The 20,442-nt window shown below is 40.9% G+C and overlaps 1 protein-coding gene across 6 annotated transcripts in view; it reads left to right on the top strand.

The window, feature by feature from the left end:
• The first annotated feature begins 597 nt into the window (after positions 1-597).
• LOC122985764 (zinc finger protein aebp2-like) overlaps positions 598-20,442 on the top strand; it is a 55,573-nt gene continuing 35,728 nt past the window's right edge. For 2 of the 6 annotated variants that reach the window (XM_044356653.1, XM_044356654.1), the window contains exons 1-6: positions 603-1,371; positions 2,030-2,240; positions 3,133-3,240; positions 4,448-4,634; positions 6,937-7,061; positions 12,679-12,746. In XM_044356653.1, coding sequence (XP_044212588.1) covers positions 827-1,371; positions 2,030-2,240; positions 3,133-3,240; positions 4,448-4,634; positions 6,937-7,061; positions 12,679-12,746 — 1,244 coding nt within the window. In that variant the 5' untranslated portion in view covers positions 603-826. Of the gene's footprint in view, positions 1,372-2,029; positions 2,241-3,132; positions 3,241-4,447; positions 4,635-6,936; positions 7,062-12,678; positions 12,747-20,442 lie in introns of all 6 variants that reach the window. The other 4 variants (XM_044356650.1, XM_044356651.1, XM_044356652.1 and 1 more) reach the window with 4 other exon arrangements.

Here is a 20,442-nt window from a genome sequence, read left to right on the forward strand (position 1 = left end):
CTAGTGTTAGGGTCAGCTCTACCCTCTCATCCAAATATGGTCACTTCTCATCACTTCTGGCTCTAAAAATCCAAGATGGCGACGGTCAAAGTGGCAAACTTGAGGCTTCAAACATGAGTCCAAAAACCAACGGGTGTTGTCACAGTGGCTACGTCTATTTTTTTTTTTACAGTCTATGGCTGTTACAATTACGATATCGGGGGTGTGTGTCATGTTGTAAAGTAAAATGTATTTGTCTAGTGATTTTCATAGACATTAGTCACAAAGTGCTTTATAAAGGCAACAACATACAAAAAAGAAAGGAATAATAGCAGATGAAGTGACCACCCGATTCATGTGATTAAAAGGTGCAAAAACTAAAAAACACAATACACAATAAAAACAAAAACAAAATTGCACACAGGTTAGAGTCATGTAGTAAAGAGGGCGTGTCATGTAGTAAAGTGGGCGTGTCGTGTAGTAAAGTGGGTGTGTGGTGTAGGTCTGTAAGGCTGCAGGTGGACCTTTCTCCTTGAAAGGGAAGCGTGAAGGCGAGGGGTTGCAATCTGCAACCTCACCGCTGGATGCCACTAAATCCTACACACTGGTCCTTTAATTTAACCAGCATCTGCTCTGGTAAACACAGACTCCCCCCATTCAATGAAGCTGTGTAAAACACATGGAAAGTTTAAATGCCAACGTCAGAGTTTCTCCGCCTTGTGCCTACTCTGTCCAATCACAGAGCCGACAGTGTGATTGCCCAGCCCTCCCTCTGCAGTGAAGCGTTTGACGGTGCCACGGGTGAATTTTAATACCGAAAGTATCCCACGGTATCCCCGCCGTGGAAATGGCTGCTACTGTTACAGAAGAAACACTCACACTGAGCGTTGTGAACGATGCTCCGGTCGAGGAGACTACCGAGGGCGACTGCCAGGAGAAAGAGAAAGGCCTTACCGAACCGGAAACAGAGGAACCAGGCAGCAGCGTAAACCCGAAAACGGTGGAGACGGAGGCGGAGGCCGGCGAAGAGAAGCCCGCCGCAGCGGCAGACAAGGCCGCGAGCGAGGCGCTGACAGACGATGCTGCAACGGTCAACCAGGAGCCGACAGCTGCACCCGAAGAAGCAGAGCAAAAGCAAGAGGTAAAGGAAAGCTCGGGGGACGGTAGGGTTAACAACGAACCTGCCAACGACAACACAATGAAAGAAACTAAAGAGGAACCGGCTGAGGAAAGTCGCTGTTCGGGGATAGACTGCGAGAAGAGCAAAACAGGTTGTGAAGACGGTGAGAAACCCAGCAGCGGTGCCGGGGAACTGGAAGATAAGAGGCGGCCGAGTGTGGAGATATCATCCTCAGACGGTGAACCATTGAGCCGTATGGACTCCGAAGACAGGTAGGTCGAGGAGATGACAGGTGAGAGTGACAGTAGAGTAGCCACGTCTGTCCTCCCATCCCATCATTACACCAGTAACGTTAGCGTAAAGAATAAGAAATAGTTGGAGATCAGTTGCAACTTGTTTAATAGGTCAAACCTCCTCACCCTCATTCATTTAAAGTTGTCATAGTTTCATAATAAACCAGTTACATTAAACATAGTGGGGAATGTACATGTATTAAAAGGTAATCCTACTGGTTTTTATTAATAAAACAGTGGCTGCAACATTGAGCTGGTAATGGGAAAGTTGAATGAGTGATGAGTAAACTATTAAGAGCCCTTGGGTGATGTTGACAGCACAACAAATGGTTGATATAGTGCCATGATATAATTGATTTGGCATGAGTGATGAAAGTGGCATGCATGGAAAACCAGTTGCAGCCATGAGGCTTTTACGCATAGTGACTATTTAATGTGGCTGGTAATATCTGCACCTGTTCTTCATGGCTGTGCAAAGCCTGATCTAAGCTATGAAGATTTAGTGCTTATTGCCCATGTTTTTTAAACTGTGGAGCTGCATTCTTCTCTATCCACCCAACCCTCTCCTCTCTCCCTCTCTCTCTCCCTCCCTCTCTCTCTCTCTCTCTCTCTCTCTCTCTATCTATCTCTCTCTCAGTATCAGCAGTACCCTAATGGAGATGGAGAGCACAGTGTCCAGTGGCCGCTCCACCCCTGCTATGATGAATGGACAGAGCAGCGCCAGCTCCTCAGGGACTAAGACAGTAGCTTACCCCTGCTGCTGGGATCTCTGTCCACAGTACTTCAACTCCAGCCCTGATCTGGCTGAGCATATTAGGGGCATTCATGTGGATGGACAGAGAGGAGGGGTCAGTAGACTTGAACTTTTGGTCGAACTCCTTGTTGATCTCCTTTTATTGTGTCTGACAGGTTACCTAGCTGTTCATAGTGTGGTCTGTGGATGATCTAGAGTAACTGGGACACTGGTTTCAGTGTGGACAGAGATTTTGCTTTTTTTTGACATGTAATTTTTAAGGCTCAAAATTGCATAAATCATTATTTTATTGAATTGGAGGCAGAAATCTTAGAGACGGTTATCTACAAACTTGGAAAATATAAAACTATCTGCATCACTGGATACCTCGAGGGGGGGAAAGTGATAAAGTTTGTGTTTTTCCTCATTTTGACCTTTTAAGTTTTATTGATTGCTAGATACTGTGTGTCACCAAGTTGGCAGCATCATTAAGTTACTATACACTCTGAACATACCTTGAATTCTGGTCAACAGGAGCATGTAACCATGTTGGACCACGCTTTGTATGCCGACACAAACAAGCTTGTTTTAGAGGCCAAGCACATTATCCATGCCAATTTTATAGTGCCTTTTTCTTCTAAGTTGTAGTTGTTTAGGTGCTGCCTGAATTATTACAAAATTAATCAGCATTTATGGTCACATATTGACATTTTCTCTTTCTTAACAATAATGAAAGAGCTACCAGAAAGCACACTAACCTCTTCCACCTGAAGGCAGCTTCCAGGAAAGTCCCCAGAGTGTGGAAGTTAGGACCAGACAACTTCACATTGATCGTCTTTTTGTCTTAATAAACCCTTCCCAAGCTGCAACTAAACTGCTCTTGTCACAGTTGTTTTGCATCTATGTCCCTTCTTTTTTTACCGTCCTTCTTCTCTGGTATCGTCTTTTTATCTGTTACTTCAATATAAACTCTCTCTCTAATCTTCCACTCTGTCTGACTCCCTCAGGTGTTTGTGTGTCTATGGAAGGGTTGTAAGGTGTATAACACTCCGTCCACCAGTCAGAGTTGGCTCCAGAGACACATGTTGACCCACAGCGGAGATAAGCCCTTCAAGGTAAAAGCACTAATGTACACTCATAGCTCGACCAATTTTATTTTCTCTGTATTTACTCCCTTCAGGCTCCATTATCAAACAGCATGATATCTCATTTCATTGCTTACGTAGATGATACTGTATGTATGACGTACTTGTCCTGTAAACCATCTGAATCAGCTAAGTTATCTTCCCTGCATAATTGCCTAGCTGCGGTTAAGGATTGGATGGCAGTAAATTTTCTTCAGCTTAACTTCTCCAAAACGGAAATCCTTATTATAGGCCCTGAGCACACTTATGGCCAAGTTCTGCCTGCTCTTGGCTCTGGAGCTCAGCATGTGGTACCCACTGTTACAAACCTTGGAGTTATTTTAGATCAGAAACTCTTGAGTCTCATGTTAAAAGGCTAACTCCGTCATGTGTCTCCTATTTGAGAAATATCTCTAGAATTAGATCTTTTTATTTCTTTGAATGATCTTCAAAGAGTGATCCGTGCTTTTTTTTCACTTTTCGTCTGGATTATTGTAATGCAGTGTTCGCTTGGCCAAAACATGATTGCACGGCTTCAGGGTGTCCAGAACGCAGCCGCCAGACTTCTAACCAAATCACGAAAGCATGATCATATATCTCTCGTATTTAGCTTCCTTTAACTGGCTGCCTGTCCTTTTTAGAATTGATTTTAAGATTTAACTCTTGACTTTTAAGGCCCTGAATGGGATGGCACCGAGATACCTGGATCCTGTAGCTTGAGATCTTCTGATAAGGCTCTGTTAGCTATTCCCTGGTCATTTTCATTACTTTTATGTGTTACTTTTATCCATTATTTTCATCTTTACTTTCAACTGTTTTATGTGTTATTTTATTTGTGGATTTGTGTGATTTTGTATTTGATTGTTTTCCTGCTTTCTTTTATTTGTCCTTGTTTGTGAAGCACTTTGTAACAGTTGTCTCGAATTTTGATCATCAGTGAACTTTGACAATATCTGATAATATTCTGTTTATGTGTAATATTTATATTTTCGACCTTGTACTGAACAGCTCTCCTCATCCAAGTACCCTTCAATTCCCTGTCAAGCTTATTACTTGAAATAAAAATGTGTTTGAACCTTTTTTTTTTTTTTTTTTTAAAGGTTTTCATCTTATTCCATCAAGTGGAAATGTAATCACAACAACAGTTTTGGAAGACCTTTCCCCACATTTCATTTTTTCCCCGTCTGCTCTGCTGCAGTGTGTAGTCGGTGGCTGCAATGCCAGCTTTGCTTCCCAAGGAGGGCTGGCTCGCCATGTACCCAGCCACTTCAGCCAGCAGAGCTCTTCCAAAATGTCCAGCCAGGCCAAACTCAAGGAGGAGTCACCCTCCAAGGCTGGTCTCAACAAGAGGAAGAAACTCAAGAACAAACGCAGGTGCTCCCTACGTACGTACCTAACAGACACACAAACAAACCGTGTTTCAAAATGTTTCTCGTTGTGATTTCCCACTCGTGTGTTTGTTGGTATGGATTACAAGCTGAACACATGTTTGATGTAGTGCCATAGTTGTTGTGCTAAAACAGATGTTTTCAGCTTGTAACCTCCCACATCTTTGTTGGAGAAGCTTGAGCTAGACCACACACACACACACACACACACACACACACACATATAAATAGAGACATACTCTGCCAGCTAGACAGACAGATTTTCCCCATGGCCATGTTCTGCATTTCAGAGACCAAATTTGAGATTATTCTTATAGTTCCTGTTAGTTGGTGTGTGTGTGTTTAGGTAGATACGATGGTTAGCTCCCTGGTGACAGGCTTTGCCTCAGATGGCCTTTGTCTGTCTGCATTTTGCAGACTCGGCTCTTTTTTTCTACTTGCACACCTCTGCTTGTCTCAGTCCTCTATGTCTTTGGGATCCAGATAATAGAAAGAAATGCCAGAGAAGTTTTTACTGATGTTAAAACATGTGTGTGTGAAGTGCAAAAGTGTAATCTTAATCTAAATGTTTTACATTACAGACAGATAAGATGTTAAAGTTTGCTGCTGTTGTTGTAAAACTCATTACCCCCATTACTATGAATTTTACAATTTTAGTTGATTTATATGGTTATTAGAAGACCGCACCAATGGTTTTGCATTTGCATTTCAGTCGATTAGTATAATGGCACATACAGCTAAAATCACACACTGCCCATGCCTACTAGACACAAAGGCTGCTGTTTCATTTTAAAAGCTTTCCATCGGCGAATCAGCAGGAGGCTTTTATTGTGAAGCAGTTACAGGAAACGCTACATGTTTGCATGCGAGTAAAAATGTGTAGTTTTAAACAACCAGCTATTTTGGGCTATTCTATCAGAGAACCTGTGGTCAGTGTATCTACAACCATCAGTAAGTGGCTGTACTGTAGGCTTGAGGTGACGTTACCACTTCACACTCTGCTCATGTTTAATAATCACAGTTGTCTTGAATTCGACTGATATGTTACGTTTGTAGCAAAAGATTACAGTAGGTTATAATCTTTACTCGCACATCTTGCTCATTAATTAGTGTTCCAGTTCACACATATCTATTTTTAGGGGCAAATGCGAGTGAAATACTCGTACTGGTGAGCCCTGCGCTGTCACCAAGTGCTTCCTCATGAGGGAATGTTGGATCACTGTAAATTGAAGAGTCCAGTCTAGACCTGCTCTATGTGAGAATTACCCTGAGATAACTTCTGTTATGATTTGGCACTATATAAAAAAAAACTGACTTGACTTGACTAGTATAACACACCTGAATTTCCATCCAAACTGTCTGTGGTTGAAGTGCATTGTGGGTAATGTAGGCACCAAATTGAGGGGTCTAAAGATAGTGGATCTTGTATGATATACAGCCTGTAAAGTCCCCTGAGGCAAATTTGTGATATTGGGCCATATGAATAAAAACCGACTTAACTTGATCTGGTTTTGACAACGAAGAAGAATGCACAGAATAAAAAAGACGATTTCTCTGGTTCTACTTTTCACAGTTTGATAGTTAAAAAAAAAAAAAACTGCATAATGAGTCCGACAATGTTAGAGGAGTGCAATGTTAAATCAGTTCTCTCTTTTAAAACAAAACTCACTTGTAAATTACATCCTAGTAAACTTTTTTGGTTTTTCAAGTCTTTTGTGCGTAGTTGGTGGTTGCAGTGAAATCCAATATAGTAAATGATGATCATATCTCCGCTAGTTTGGTTGTTTAGTCCACATAGACCAAAGGTTAGAACATTTGCATGAGCTTCCTCTTTTGTTTCCATCTTATACTCCCTCTACTCATTTCACAATTGTGTTTTCTCTTTGATCAACCAGAGGGTGCTTTGTATAGACCTCAGCTCAAAATGCTCAGTAGATGTATTTGCTAATAATTTGAAATGTCGAGAGGTCTGAGCTCTCTTACCACTGAATATGTGCAGTGAGGCACTTATTCAGAGCAACTAAACCATAAAGAATCTCATTACTATAGCTTACAGTGGAGCATTTTACCTCCTTTTTTTTACTGACTTTGGCGTTTTTGTTGCTGCAAAGCAACATTTAAAAACCACAAAAGAATAGCATTTTTCAGTCATGAAATGATTCTGACGTAGTTCTGGTTAGTTACAGAGAGACTTGGAAAAGCCATGGAATTTTTATATATCAGGGCCACAGTGGGAACCCTGGTGTTATGTTTGTTTGACTCCGCTCTCATCCGAGTCTGTCCCTCTTCCCCCTTCCAGCGAGGCCCCATGACTTCTTCGATGCCCAGACCATGGATGCTATCCGCCATAGGGCCATCTGCCTGAACCTCGCCACCCACATCGAAAGTGTGGGCAACGGACACAGTGTGGTCTTTCACAGCACGGTGAGTCTGTGTGCAGCTTCACTGTCTTGTAGTGTTTGCCTCTGGATACCTATTTCCATTTTATTGGGTCTAAAGTGTCGCGAGGGGGAGAAAAAGGGTGAAAGATAGCATTCATGTTTTTGGAGAAATTATTAGATGCATTCGTCTCTGTCATGGTTGAGTCTAAAAATGACTCATTTATGTTGTTTACTGTTCCTTAATTACCATGTAGCTGTGCATGTTTAAAGGTGAAAATATACTGAACTGAAACTGATGATTACTAAAGATATCACAACATGAAGAACTGGATGCAAACAAAAAACAAGGTTTGTTTCAGACTCAGTATTACAGTTAAATTGAACCATAAACACAAATTTGATATGTGAAAAATGTCATTTAATTAACTTTTGAGCTGTTTAAGGCTTGTTCAAGTTAGACAAGTCTAAGCAAGAGTTGACTTTTAGTTATATTTTAATTTTACATTTCAAAACTCCACATCACAGAGGCTCAAAATATCTTGACATTTTTAGAATTCTGTTTAAGAATAACTCACAGTATTGCATAAACCAGTTTCTGCATCTACATTGAAAAGATCTGTTGATTTATAGTCGTAATGTAGTAGCAGTGCTTTTGCTCCTGAAACACTTAACAGAGCATCAAAAGATCGCTGTTGAGACACTGATGAAAACATATAAAGGTTGTAGTTGCTACTTATTCTCTTTTTATTTCTAAATCTTAATCTTTGTATTAGAAAAAAAGCTATAAAATATGTATTGTTGTCACATTTAAGCCCTTTTTGATTTTCTTCAGTGTCTTTATTTTTTTGTTATTTTCTTTTTAGACAACAGGGGGCATGAAAGAATCACTATTCGAACATCAGCCTCTGATCGCTGCAGATTTTTTTTTTTTTTCTCGGTGCACTTGAAGTGAACCTTGTGAATTGCCCCAAGGCTCGGTGTTGTTTTTCTGTGAATCGGGCTTCATAGGAAAGACAATTCGATTGTTTTTGTGTATGGTGCTCGGTCCGTTCTGAGCCCAAGTGTGTGATACATTATTAATGAGCTCTAAAGTGCCTTGGCACCTTACTATTGAGGGCACATATCAGCACTCACTGGAGAAAAAAAAAAACTATTAGAGAGACATTCTCCATCTTTATGAGAGATCCTCCATCTCTCAATGACAACGGTTTCAAAAGCCTAGTTGAGGAATGAATTTTATATTAAGGGAGGTTAACTGTAATGACATTTTGGATGTGAAGGGTGTGAATGGCAGATTTTTTTTTTTTTTTTTTTTGAATGACTGCTGTTCCTGTACAGTTCCACTAGGAAGCACTCTGCCTCCTTTTTTAAGACCCTGAAATTGTACGATGGTGCCATTTTTCCTTAAAAGCTGGAAAAAAGTAAGGATCATTTGGTTTTTTTTTAGTTAATTTATATATAAATTATATATTGCCATTGTGCCGTGCTACTGTAGCATGCCACCACCGTTTACCCTAGCAGAAACAATTAATATGGTCATGAGTAGTACGATCTACATTTGCTCTCTTAAGAGAAAAGTGACAGTGTCTCCTGAAGCACTTCACATGCGACTGAAACCGCTCGGATGCACACTGTACCCGTGCAGGTACACACATACACACACAGAAGGGATGGTAGTTTGTGGGGCTGGGTGATATAGATCAAATAATTGCCATGATATTAATAAGGATATTTAGTAACACACATATCTGATGTTCATACATATCACAGAAACAACTGTCTTGCATTACACGAGACCAAACTCCTCACACGTGTTAAACAGAAACATCAGTAGCGAATTTAAATCAGAGCCAGCTCAAAAACATTAACAGAAACGGAAATCTGCAGAGCCAGAACATGAAGAGATCATATTGTCACCATATGATTCCACTGAAAGTTTAAAAAAAAAAAAAAAAAACCTTATCTCAAAGACAGACAATAGAGATGAAAGGATCTAGTCAGTAAGTGTAGAATCGGAGGGTTGTGTGTGTGTGTGTGTGCGCATGTGTGTAGGGAGGCGTATCATAAGTCAGATGCGAGTGTGCGATAGACCTGCGGGTTATATATTTCATGCATGCGTGTACATTGAATTCATGCAAACAGATGGTCACGAAGCCATTTCATGCGTCTCGTTGCCATTAAATACATTTCAGTCACAGTTTTACAGTTACGCTTACAATAGTGCAAGGGTTTCTGAGCTGTGCACGGTGTTAGGTGGACATTAGACAAACTCCCTGCTGTTGCTCCTGTTCATGTTAAAGTGTAAATAAGAGTGTTGACATCGGCGCTACTCCCACTACAGTATTGCTCTGCTCTTAGATCATTCCCTTTCAACTTGTTTCTGCTCTGCTGTGCTCCTACAAAACCTCAACTGCTGACCACCAGCCAAGAATTTTAAAAGAAAAGCTCAGGGAAAAAAAAAAAAAAAAAAAAGTGAAGATAAAGCTTGGGAAGAGGTTAAGAGAGGTAACTGCATATTTGGACACAGACTGAGAAGGAGGAAGAGCCGGCCAGGGGTGGGAGAGTAACAAATGGAGAGAAACAGAGACATTAAGAGGGAGGACAAGAAAAAGGGGGTTAAGTGAAGGTCAGGGTCATGGAATCGGAAGGAGATCTGACCGGTTGGGCATACATCCCCTTGGAGGATTGTGGTGGAGAAGGACTAGCGCGCTGCGTCAGACCCCAGGCCCCAACGGACCCTCCCAAGCCCGGGGAGATGGAGCAGAGCTGTGGGGGTTCTGTGGAGTTTGGCCAGTGAGCCTGCTGACACGCCAGAGCAACTCAGTCATGTTTATGATGGGATATTTTTGTTATTGCGCCAATCTGCGTCATCCACAGCTCGACCCCATGACACCAGACAGGCACCCAGTTTTAGCAGGCCTGCCCTCCCCCAGCTTTTCTCTTTTTCGCTGCCTTGTTATGGAGCCACACTAATATTCATTGTTCACTCCCTATTTCCTCCCGCTCTCTCTCCCTCCCTCCCTCCCTCTCCTTACCTCCGTCTCTCGAGTCTATAGAGGATTAAGATCTGTTCCTTCAAGCACCGACTGCCGTCATCATCATCATCACTCTGCTCACAAATCACTTCATGCTGCTCAAACGCAAGCCCGCTTCTTCATCTTCAGTCCTTTACATATGTAGTCTTGATCCCTCCGAGTGAAGTTCGGGCTTGTGATTATTAACCTGGTGCTATAAGGAGCCAGAGGCCACGGGTCAACAGCTATGCATTTTTAAGTAAAAGGGCAATAAAGCAGCTGATGGTGTACTACGTCTTAGCTGCAGGGCTTGAGACACTTATGTTACATTACGGTGGGGTCTATTGTAGCCAGTACAGGATTCAGCCTAACGCTGTAGCCAGGCCCTGTTGTTGTCTCCTCTCCCTTGTGTGGATTTACGGTGGGACAGCAGTAGCCAGCCAAGCCCTGATGGAAAGCTAGCAGATAAAGTCAGAGACAGATGAACATGAATAAAATGAGAAACAATGCTAATTTATGAGCTGGGCTAATACTCTGAAAAGGCTGGGAAATAGTTCTTCTGTTCTTCTAAAGATTGTGTTGGAAATGTCAAAGAGGGGCCTCTAAAAGCAATTTGAGTTCATCTCTGTAAGTAAAGGACAAGGAGTCTTTGTAAAAACAAGCAAAAGGGACTAAGAGGAAAAAAGTAAATAAAAAAAAAACAGTATCAGGACTATTTTGACAGTATTAAGGAACTTGTGTGGTTCCTTATTATCTGTTAAAGCGTAAGATGTTTTAGTTTCATCACTTGTGCAGTTTCTCTCCCTACTTTTTTCTCTTGCCCAGGAGTTTTTATGCCTGAACACTGTATTACAGTCAAGAGGCAACAACATAGCTAATTTGCCAACTTGGCTGCTGTTTGCAAAGCTTCTCACAGACAAATGTGAAGGCACCTGGCCAGCAACAACAACATTCATATCTGCTAACCGAACCTAAATATTTCTTCCACAAAGTTAATCAGTCTTCAAGTAAACATGTTTGTGTCCCATTTCCTTTTCTCAAAAATTTCTGCCAGGCAGCTCTTTACCTGGAAGCTTATCAAAATGTAAATATAGATCTTACACACTTCTATGTCTTTCTCAAAGCCCCTCCTGTATTGACAGCGACAAGGCAGCGGCCTATTTCTTCACATATTAGCTTGGAGAAAGTATGGAACGAGACAAACGCATGATTTGTCATAATTTGTGCTGGAGAGAAGACAAAGACACGTGCCTGAGCATGATGATGATGATACAAAATTGTCCGATCAGAGTGATAAATACAATAGATCGCGGTTCCCGAAAACAAAAGACATTAATGTATGTTTTGGCTAAAACATCAGAGAGCCAGAAAATCTGTAAGAAGAAGAGAAGAGATATTCTAGGTCTTTGTCTGCTTCTCGTGTCTCAGCGGAGCCTCCTCCCTCCTGTCCTCAAACCAGTTTCCATCAATGCCGCAGCCAGTCCCCCGAGTCACAAAAATAATTTCAGATATTCATGTGCGTAAGAGAAGTTCTTCACATGTGAGCTCATTCACTATCCTAAAAATAGACATTCCTAACATAATAGAGCCAATTGACGCAAGAGGTTATATCTGAGGCTATTTTTGACACTCCTGGTTATTTTTCTAGCTTTCCGTTTCCCTACTGACAATATTTGTGTGAATTCCAGACCAGTTTTACTATAAACCAACACAGCATGATAGATGAAATGTTATGCAGAGAAAGGGCCAACTATCCAGGAAATCTGGTATTGTCTCAACTGTATTTTCACAAGTAGAAAGGCTTGGAAGTTTGTGGTTATGTTGGCAGAACAAGTCTTTATTCTGTTGAGACCGTAGTTAAACCAGGTAACAAAACACAGATAAAAGCAAAAGATAAAAAAAGCGTATGTTAGTCTCCACCAGACGCTCTCCTGTCTGAAGCGTTGAAATGCTTCTGGTGCTGACATAATCCACAACGAGTGAGTTGTTGATGGAGATAACGGCTCACTGTGTACCCCGCGTCTATCTTCCTGGCTCTCAGGAATGTCAACTGTGATAAGCAGTTCCCGGGACGAAGGACATATCATGCTTGTGTCTGGATTGAAATTATTTTATCTTAGTTACGGGGAATGTCGGATAGATCCCATTGAAAATAGAAATCTCACTTAGTGCCTGCATGCATTATTAAGAGTGCTCACATTGCTTATTAGTGTAATGATCACCCACTGTATCACTTGGTGAGATGTTTGAATCGTGTAGCCTCATTATTCGTGAGAGAGAGAGAGAGGAGGCCAGGATGGGGGCATGTCTTTGAAGCCGGTTATCAACAGACAAGAGAGCGTGCTGCAGTGAGAGCCGAAGCTGACACATTTTGCAAATCTGCTGCTTGTTAAATTACAGATTGGCTCGAAATTTAAAATTAACTGTAATTTGTAGGTTAAATTGTATGCTTTTGTACATATTGGGCGGTTAGTTTTCATTGATGTTGCCGATTACAGGTTACTTGGCTACATATATTCCAAATGACCACAGTATGGAAGAGATGAACTCCAGAGTGAAATGACAACAAGAAGACAAGATTGGACAGTTTTTTTTGTGTGTCTTTTATAGCCTGGCTTATATTTTTGCTTGATTGTGTCTGTGCAGGTGCTAGCCAGAAGGAAAGAGGGCTCTGGCAAGGTGAAAGTCCTCCTACATTGGACACCTGAGGACATGTGAGTATATTTCCCCTACAGTTAACAAGACACACTGTAATGTGCCAAAAGTTGGATGAGCCTTCCTATGGAAGCTATTTGTCCTATCATTTCACTCCGCAGTGGATATCAGGCTATGCCGTCATAAGGTGACGTCATTCTCTAACCTTGACTCAACGTAGCTTTAAGCTGCCTTTGAGTCCTACCCTCAGCGGAGCAAAGAGCTGCTTGACCCACTGGTTTGATAGGAGGTTTAATCTGAATGCCACGGCATTATTAGAAACTTCTCTGACCTAATTCACCTTCACTATACTGTACACCTGCATGAACCTTTACCTTACCTTCTATAGTAGTAGATAGTTTTTAGATTTAGACTAGATTATAATATTACGTTCAATTTGAAAGCTTATATTGATGACCTTTTTCACTAATACATCATTATTACTCTGAGTGACCAGCAGCCTTTTGCACCATTTGAATGTAGGTCTGATTTGTAAGTTTGAGTTTAAAGTCAACAGTTTAGTGTCACACTAAACTCGCTGCTTTAGTGTAGTTTTCAGGTAAAATGCGAGTGAAAGCCAATACTCACTAGTTACAGTATTTAAGATTACCATCACTAGTCTGTTTCATTTAAAAAGGTGAAAGTTATGAGTGCAAATAGACATGAACTATTTAACATATAATACAATGCAAGTTTGTCTGTTACCTCCTTAATAATCCAACAATCATTTATGAATCGCTTCGGTTGCACTTTGATGTTTTCTGGAGATGGTTGCATCACACAAAGTATCACATGTAAATTTCATCACAAATTATAACAACATCAACAAAAGTCTCTGGAAACCTTTTCTAACAACTGTCAAATGTTTTTACTCAGTGATAGTGTAACACTCACACTACTCTATGTCCAAACTCATTTTATTTGAATACATACATAGCTGGTGCAACAGCTTGCTGAAGGACAGAGACCTCTGCACGCTGTCCGTTTGACATTCCTGTAGCTCTTGTAGTGAACTGCATTGCTTAGCCGATACATCTGGATGTCTTAACTACTTGCCTTAGTTATTCATTGTAGCTTTAATGACTTGACTATGGGGAATTAATCAAGGCAGATTTAACGTATTGTTCAGTGTGTGTGTGTGTGTGTTTTTTTTTTTTTTAATTACTAAAGGGTTTGAATCTACAATAGACATTTGTCCACAAACCTCATTAAAAAATCAGATTAGATACACTTGGAGATTTGTAGATAACTTTTAGATCTCTCTGATCTACAAATAGGCAACTCAGTTCCACATGTGCAAGTCTCCTGCACATGCTTACCATGTAAAGCCCGGGCTTGTCACACAAACATTTCCTTTTCGAGCAGCAGGGGTGCATACATCTACAAGTTAACATCAACAATGTATGTGTATCTGTCTCTGATAGTTTTACGATTCTCTTTTCCATCCAATTGCGCACTCAACATGGTGGCCTTGCTTCACGTCAGGGCTCGCTATAAATCTTTCCAACCTTCCTCTCCTGGCCGGCGCTGTATTTGTTTTGTAGAGCTCTTGTATGGGGAGTTCATGTTCCCTTATAGTCTGTGTGACACTAGAATCTTCTGCCTGAATTCCTCAAAGTGAGCAGAGGGCATCAGACATGCTTATTAGCCAGTATCCTCAATCAGTGTTATGCTACCCATGTTCATGCCTGGAGCACTGATGGGGAGAAGACTGTACTTAGACATTAAAAAGTCAGACTCTGTTCCTGTCTGGGTCTGGCGCTGGTTCTATACCATCTGCTTGGCTTTGTCTGACTCGGATAAACCTTGGACTGATGCACTGAGGTGTCTTTTAAACAGTGGATCAGCATCCAAAATTACTTGGAGGCTGATTTTTTTTTTCTTCTTTTTTGTGGCTGTCCAATAAATATCTCATCAAATTCCCAGTTCAAAAAAATATGTCCACATCTGTATTTTGATGTAACCTCTGGATGAACTTGCACTCAAAAATAATGCTCAGCCTATTGGGGCATGAGCAGCTCAGCCCAGCCCTCGCTAGCTACATTCGTATTCCCAGATTAGCCTCACCAGACTCAGCCCAGTGGAAGTGAACCTTGGCACCAGCTCATTCAAGCAATTAGGCAGAAGTGCAGGCAGGTTCAGTTCTGTGCTTATAAAATCAGTCTGTCTCATAGAGAGTGAGCTTCACAGAATGCTGTGATTCTCAGCAGGGCTCTTGCTCAGGGGAAGCTCCCACCACACTTCCAACACTTCCTCACTCCTATTAAAGGGTTTGACTGCACGGCCTCTGAAGATGATCAGAGAGCAGAGTGAAATAGAATGAAAGAGAGGAGGAAAGAGGGCAAAGGGGGTGGGAGAGGAGAAGGAGGCAGAAAGGGGGGAAGAGTAAGGTAAAATTAGACAAAAAAGAGGTTGGAAAAGTAAAAAAGAAAAATGGTTTTGGCGAAAAGAGGAACAAAGATGGTACTGGGCAAAGAAACCCGAATGATGCATCATGAAGTAGATTGCAGCAGACAGCTTCCGCTGAACATACTGTAGCTAAACCCTTGTTCTCTCAACCCTCTGATGCTTCATCCTTCCATCCTTCCTCCTCTTCTTTCGTTTTCCCCTCTCTGATCCACCTCTGCAATCTCCTCCTTGCCCCGCATGTGGGAGTTTAATCTTGTGCATAGAGAAATAATGAGGGAGAGGGAAATGGAGAAAGATGAAGTTTGGTGATCAGGAAAGACTCCTCAGATTAATTCCAAACAGAGAGACATAGATGGAGATTGATACCGAGACTGAAAGACAGATAGAGGCAGAATAGATGAGGGAGAGAATGGTGGGGGGCAGAGAATGGGGGGGGATTGAGAGATGGGAGTGGGAAGAAAATGGTCGTGGGATAGAGAGATGTGTGTTAAATGATGGGGAGAGAATTGAGGAGAAAGATGGCAAACAAGAGGCTCAGCCCATACAGGAGAAATCAAGAGACAATACTGAATCATAAATTTGCCTTGCAGCAAAACCAATCTATAGAGGGGTGGGGAAGGAAATACACAGTAATATCTTAAGCTGGTGGCTTTATTATCTCCCAAAAGATAAAGGGGGTTGAAGTATATATAGTTTGCTGTGATAACATTGGCTGCTTTACTACTCAGAAATTCTCATCTTTGAAACAGTGGGTTGAAAACTTGGTCTCTGGCTGACTTTTTATTGTTTCCAGCTGACTTGTTTTAAAATGAGAGCAGTATGCACCTCATCGCTACATACTTCACATAAGGCTTAAAGATTAAAGATGAAGCTGCATGTCTCAGGCAAAAAGTCACCATCTTCACCAAATGATGTTCTAGCTGAACTATGATAAGAAAAATGGTCAATTGTTTTGAGAAATGGATTATTGGTAGTGAGTGTCAGTTAAGTTTGTTTTGGCAGGTCAAGTTAATATTTAGTCTTTGACTCAGGATAATGTCCTAGTATCTGGGAGGCAATCTGGTGGTGGTCATGTAGTCAGCCATCAAGTGTCGTGACCCTCAACAACCGAGGTCAAAATCAAGTGTACTGTGTGCGTGTGTAGGTGTATGTTTTCTCCGTCACAGAGTCAATGATTAGCCGTGTGAATGTGGGAAGTCATGTTTATTAATGTTGGAGCAAACCATTCACTTTCTGACTGACACTCATTAACTCCATTTGGATTAATGAGTAACTGATTAACATGAACCATTCTGAACATGAACCACCAGCGGCTCACTGAGGAGGAGGAGGAGGAGGAGGAGGAGGAGGAGGGTGGGTGGGCTTAGAGAGCGAGAGAGAGAACCATAATTGCTGTCTAATCTTTGATGGATGGGTGAATTGATTCCCCTGCATGCTGTTGAATGCTGTAGAATAACAAACAGTAGAATACACAGCCAGTGACAGTGAACGCCTCGAGCCATCAGATCCAACCTGGCGCATCATTTTGGAGAAACTACATGGTGTCTATCATGTACAACATATGTTTATGTATTGAACCTTTGCTAGCTAGATTTTTTTCTATGCTTTGTTAATATTTAGTCAGTTGCCAAATTGCACAATGATATAATAATATCACAAACTAGTAGGGCACTCTTGAATAGCTGTTTTTAACAATACTGTATGGCATATTTTCCAAACTTATATCAGAATATGCTTACTAAGTTATTTGCTACATTTATTTTCCTTTTTAATAAACTTAAATAGGAACAGTTTGGAAAAAAATAGACTGAGTGTGGGAAATTTCAACACTTTAAAAAGAGATATAAACATTCATTAGTAGAACGAATATACAAGGTAAATATAACCTCAAGCTCAGAACTGTGTTCCTCCACCTGAGATGGCTATGTAGGGCAGGATCCCTGTGTAGGAAAATGTGTCAAGTTCCATTATTAGTTTTTTACATCCATAATATATGTATTCATGGTGTAAATTGTATGTGGACAAAAAAAATCTGTAGAACTCACAACATCACATCAATTTGGCAACACTAATTTAACGTGCAGAGTTAAAGGTGCAGTGTGTAGAATTTAGTGGCATCTAATGGAAGAGACTTGGCAGAAATGGAATATATTATTCATAACTATGTTTTAATTAGTGTATATTCACCTGAAAATAAGAATTGTTGTGTTTTCATTACCTTGGAATGAGCCCTTTATATCTACATAGGGAGTGGGTCCTCTTTCACGGAGGCCGCCATGTTGCACCAACATGTTTCTACAGCAGCCCAGAACAGACAAACCAAACACTGCCTCTAGAGAGGGCCTTTCATGTTTTTAGTGAGTTTCGCTGCCACTGTAGGTTCTCCTACGCCCTTGAAAGGGGAGGGAGAGGGGAGGGGAGGGGAGGGGTATTCAGTTGGTTGCAATCTGCAACCTCACCACTAGATGTCACTAAATCTTACACACTGGTCCTTTAAGGCAGCGATCAAATACAATGAGTGTCCGTAAGCGGCATTCATTCGAGGTATGAGAATTCTGTCCCTTTGTACATATCTTTGATCACAGAGAAACAGCAGAACATGAATGGCTGAATGCATTTTGAACGAGCTGGATGAGTCAGTCGGAGGCCTATACTGTATATGGTCAATTGCTTAATTGCGTTCTTGCTGTGATATTGTGAAAGTAGGGACCCCTGCACCATAAACAGTTACATATCTGGTCTATGGTCTATAGGAACTGCTACTTTTGATAGTAATAAAATGATCTTCCTTAGTGTCAAACAATCACACACAGGCAGATAAGTTATATAAACATAGATGTCAGTCAATTTTAACAAAGCAGTTTTTACAGTTTTCTTGCTTGACATGACATTTATGAGGAACAGCTGCAGGCAGGGGTGGATATAAGGCAAAGAAAAAGCATGTAGAAATAGATGTAACTAGTGACGAACTTCAGTGCATGCGCACAACTCCTTGAGTTGTGTCCAAATCCACTGATAAGTCTCAGGTATAATTATCTGTGTGGGAATATGCCCGCATGAGAACTAGCATAGCAAAGCACAGCTGCAACGATTACCCGATTAATTAGACAATTAATCGCCAACCATTGATAATCATTTTAAGTCCCTTTTTAAAGAAAAAAATGTCCAAATTCTCTGCCAGCTTCTCTTCTATGATAGTAAACTAAATATCTTTGGGTTATCGACTGGTCGGTCATGGTCAAGACAAAAAGAAGACATTTGAGGGCGTTACCTTGGGCATTTTTCACCATTTTCTGACATTTTATAGAGCAAACAACTGATCAATTAATCGAGAAAATAACTGACAGATTAATTGATACTGAAAATAATTATTGGTTATAGCCCTAATGGCAACACACTTTAAGTGCTAAAGAAATATGTTCAATAAACTGTGGCAGTGCACAATGCAGTCACAATATTGAGTAATTGACAGTGCTATGAGCGTGCAGTCCCATCCTTTTTTCCAGGCATGGTTTTTCTTTAGGCTGCAGTGACCTTTGCAGTCCCTGAACCAGCTCTACCGCCCTCTTCTGCTTTGCAGAATGATGTATTTTATAAGGACTTTGGACTTTCCATATAAAGCTGTTTAATATGTTAGCGATTTAATATACACTTTGCTGCTTTGTGATGAACTTATTGCTCCTGTCACCACTGGGAGGATGGAGGCCTGGAGCCAGCCATCAATCCAGACTGGAAGACTAGGCTTCACTCTGGCAGGCACCCCCTGTAGCTCTCCTCACCGAGGCCTCACTCACAATATACATTTCTGCCTCATAAAGAAGAGAGCCAAATAACAGTCTCCTCTGGAAAATAAAATAAATCCATTTGTCTTTATTTGGCTTGGTGTGACTGAATGGGTGGAGATGCCTTGTGTGTGTGCGCATGCGCGTGTGTGTGTGTGGGAGCAATAAGAACACTTTGGTGTGTATATGTGCATGACACGTGTGTGACATGCTGACCCCCCCCAGTGCAGCCTTCCCATGTGTCTCCCATCCATCAGAGTATAATAACTCATCAGTATCACAAGACACTCACTCTGACATGTTTACTGTGACTCTAGAGTGGAGCGTGCATGCGAGCGCGCACACACAAAAACACAAGTGGGTGTTTACTGCATATTTAACACTCAGCAGGTCCTCCTCTGTCATTTGAGGTTTGCTTTGCGCAAGGACACTTACTCAAGACTAACCCAAACTTTAATGCTGCTTTTGAAGGGGGCTGTTTCTTGTCTCGTCCCTGTCTCTTCCCAACTCTTTCTTTCTTCTCTCCCCACCATTAAAGGGGATAAAGATACTATTGACATGCACTGCAAATCAAAAAAAAAGAGAGAAACGTATGTAAAAACTTACTTACAGGTTTATGATTTAGAAATAACTATAAAAAAAGAAACCTTGGCTGTGCTTATACAGTATTAAAATTCAACACCAAAAATCCAGTGACCAGATAGCTTCGCCATCATATGTCCTGTACTAACACATGATTACTTCCACATGTGCATGGGCAATTTCTTGTAGGACTTACTATTTCTAGTGTTTTCTTCCATCTAACCGTTTAACATTTTTTTCTTTTTTTTTTTTTTCTTTTTTTTAAACACATTGTTGTGTCTTAAATTGTTATGGCAGACTGTTGAGTTCTTATGTTTTCCCTTATAAATTAACAACTGAAGTGTAAAATTCAGTTGGACTCAATACGCCAGCTGAATGTTATGACTTCAGTTGTCAGCTTCTGAAGCATAAGGGTGAGTCAGGCTTTTGATTTCAGGTCAAAGATGGTCAAATAGTTGTATTGGGCAATTTTGTTTTTTTTTAGTTTTGTTTGTATGTGTGTATAAATCCAGTAGTTTTTGTAACAGATTATATACTGTGCACATACAAACAGAGAGAAATCTCCATCTGTGATCCTGATGCACATCTAGCCAAGCTTGGGTCAAATACTGATTATTTACTATGTATTTTGTTTTACTATGATAACTTTTTGAAGGTTTATGCAGCATAACAGATTGCATTCAGGTAGATTTCAAGTACACTGCTGTGTTTTTTATTTTTATTTTTTTACTTATTAGTATTTATCTAATTGTCCTGTGTGGCTAGCTCCACCCTCCAGGCACTTAAACACACTAAAACAAGCCATAAAAGGATTTGTAACTACTGTATAAATAAGTTGTACATTAACACAAGCCCCTCTACTTTTTTTCTCTCCCTCTCCACTTTCCCTTTCCTTTCCTGTCCTTTATTTGTCAGTTTCCTATTACTTTTCCTTTCTTTTGTT

The sequence above is a fragment of the Thunnus albacares genome, chromosome 7, assembly GCF_914725855.1.
Source record: "Thunnus albacares chromosome 7, fThuAlb1.1, whole genome shotgun sequence".
Taxonomy (NCBI): domain Eukaryota; kingdom Metazoa; phylum Chordata; class Actinopteri; order Scombriformes; family Scombridae; genus Thunnus; species Thunnus albacares.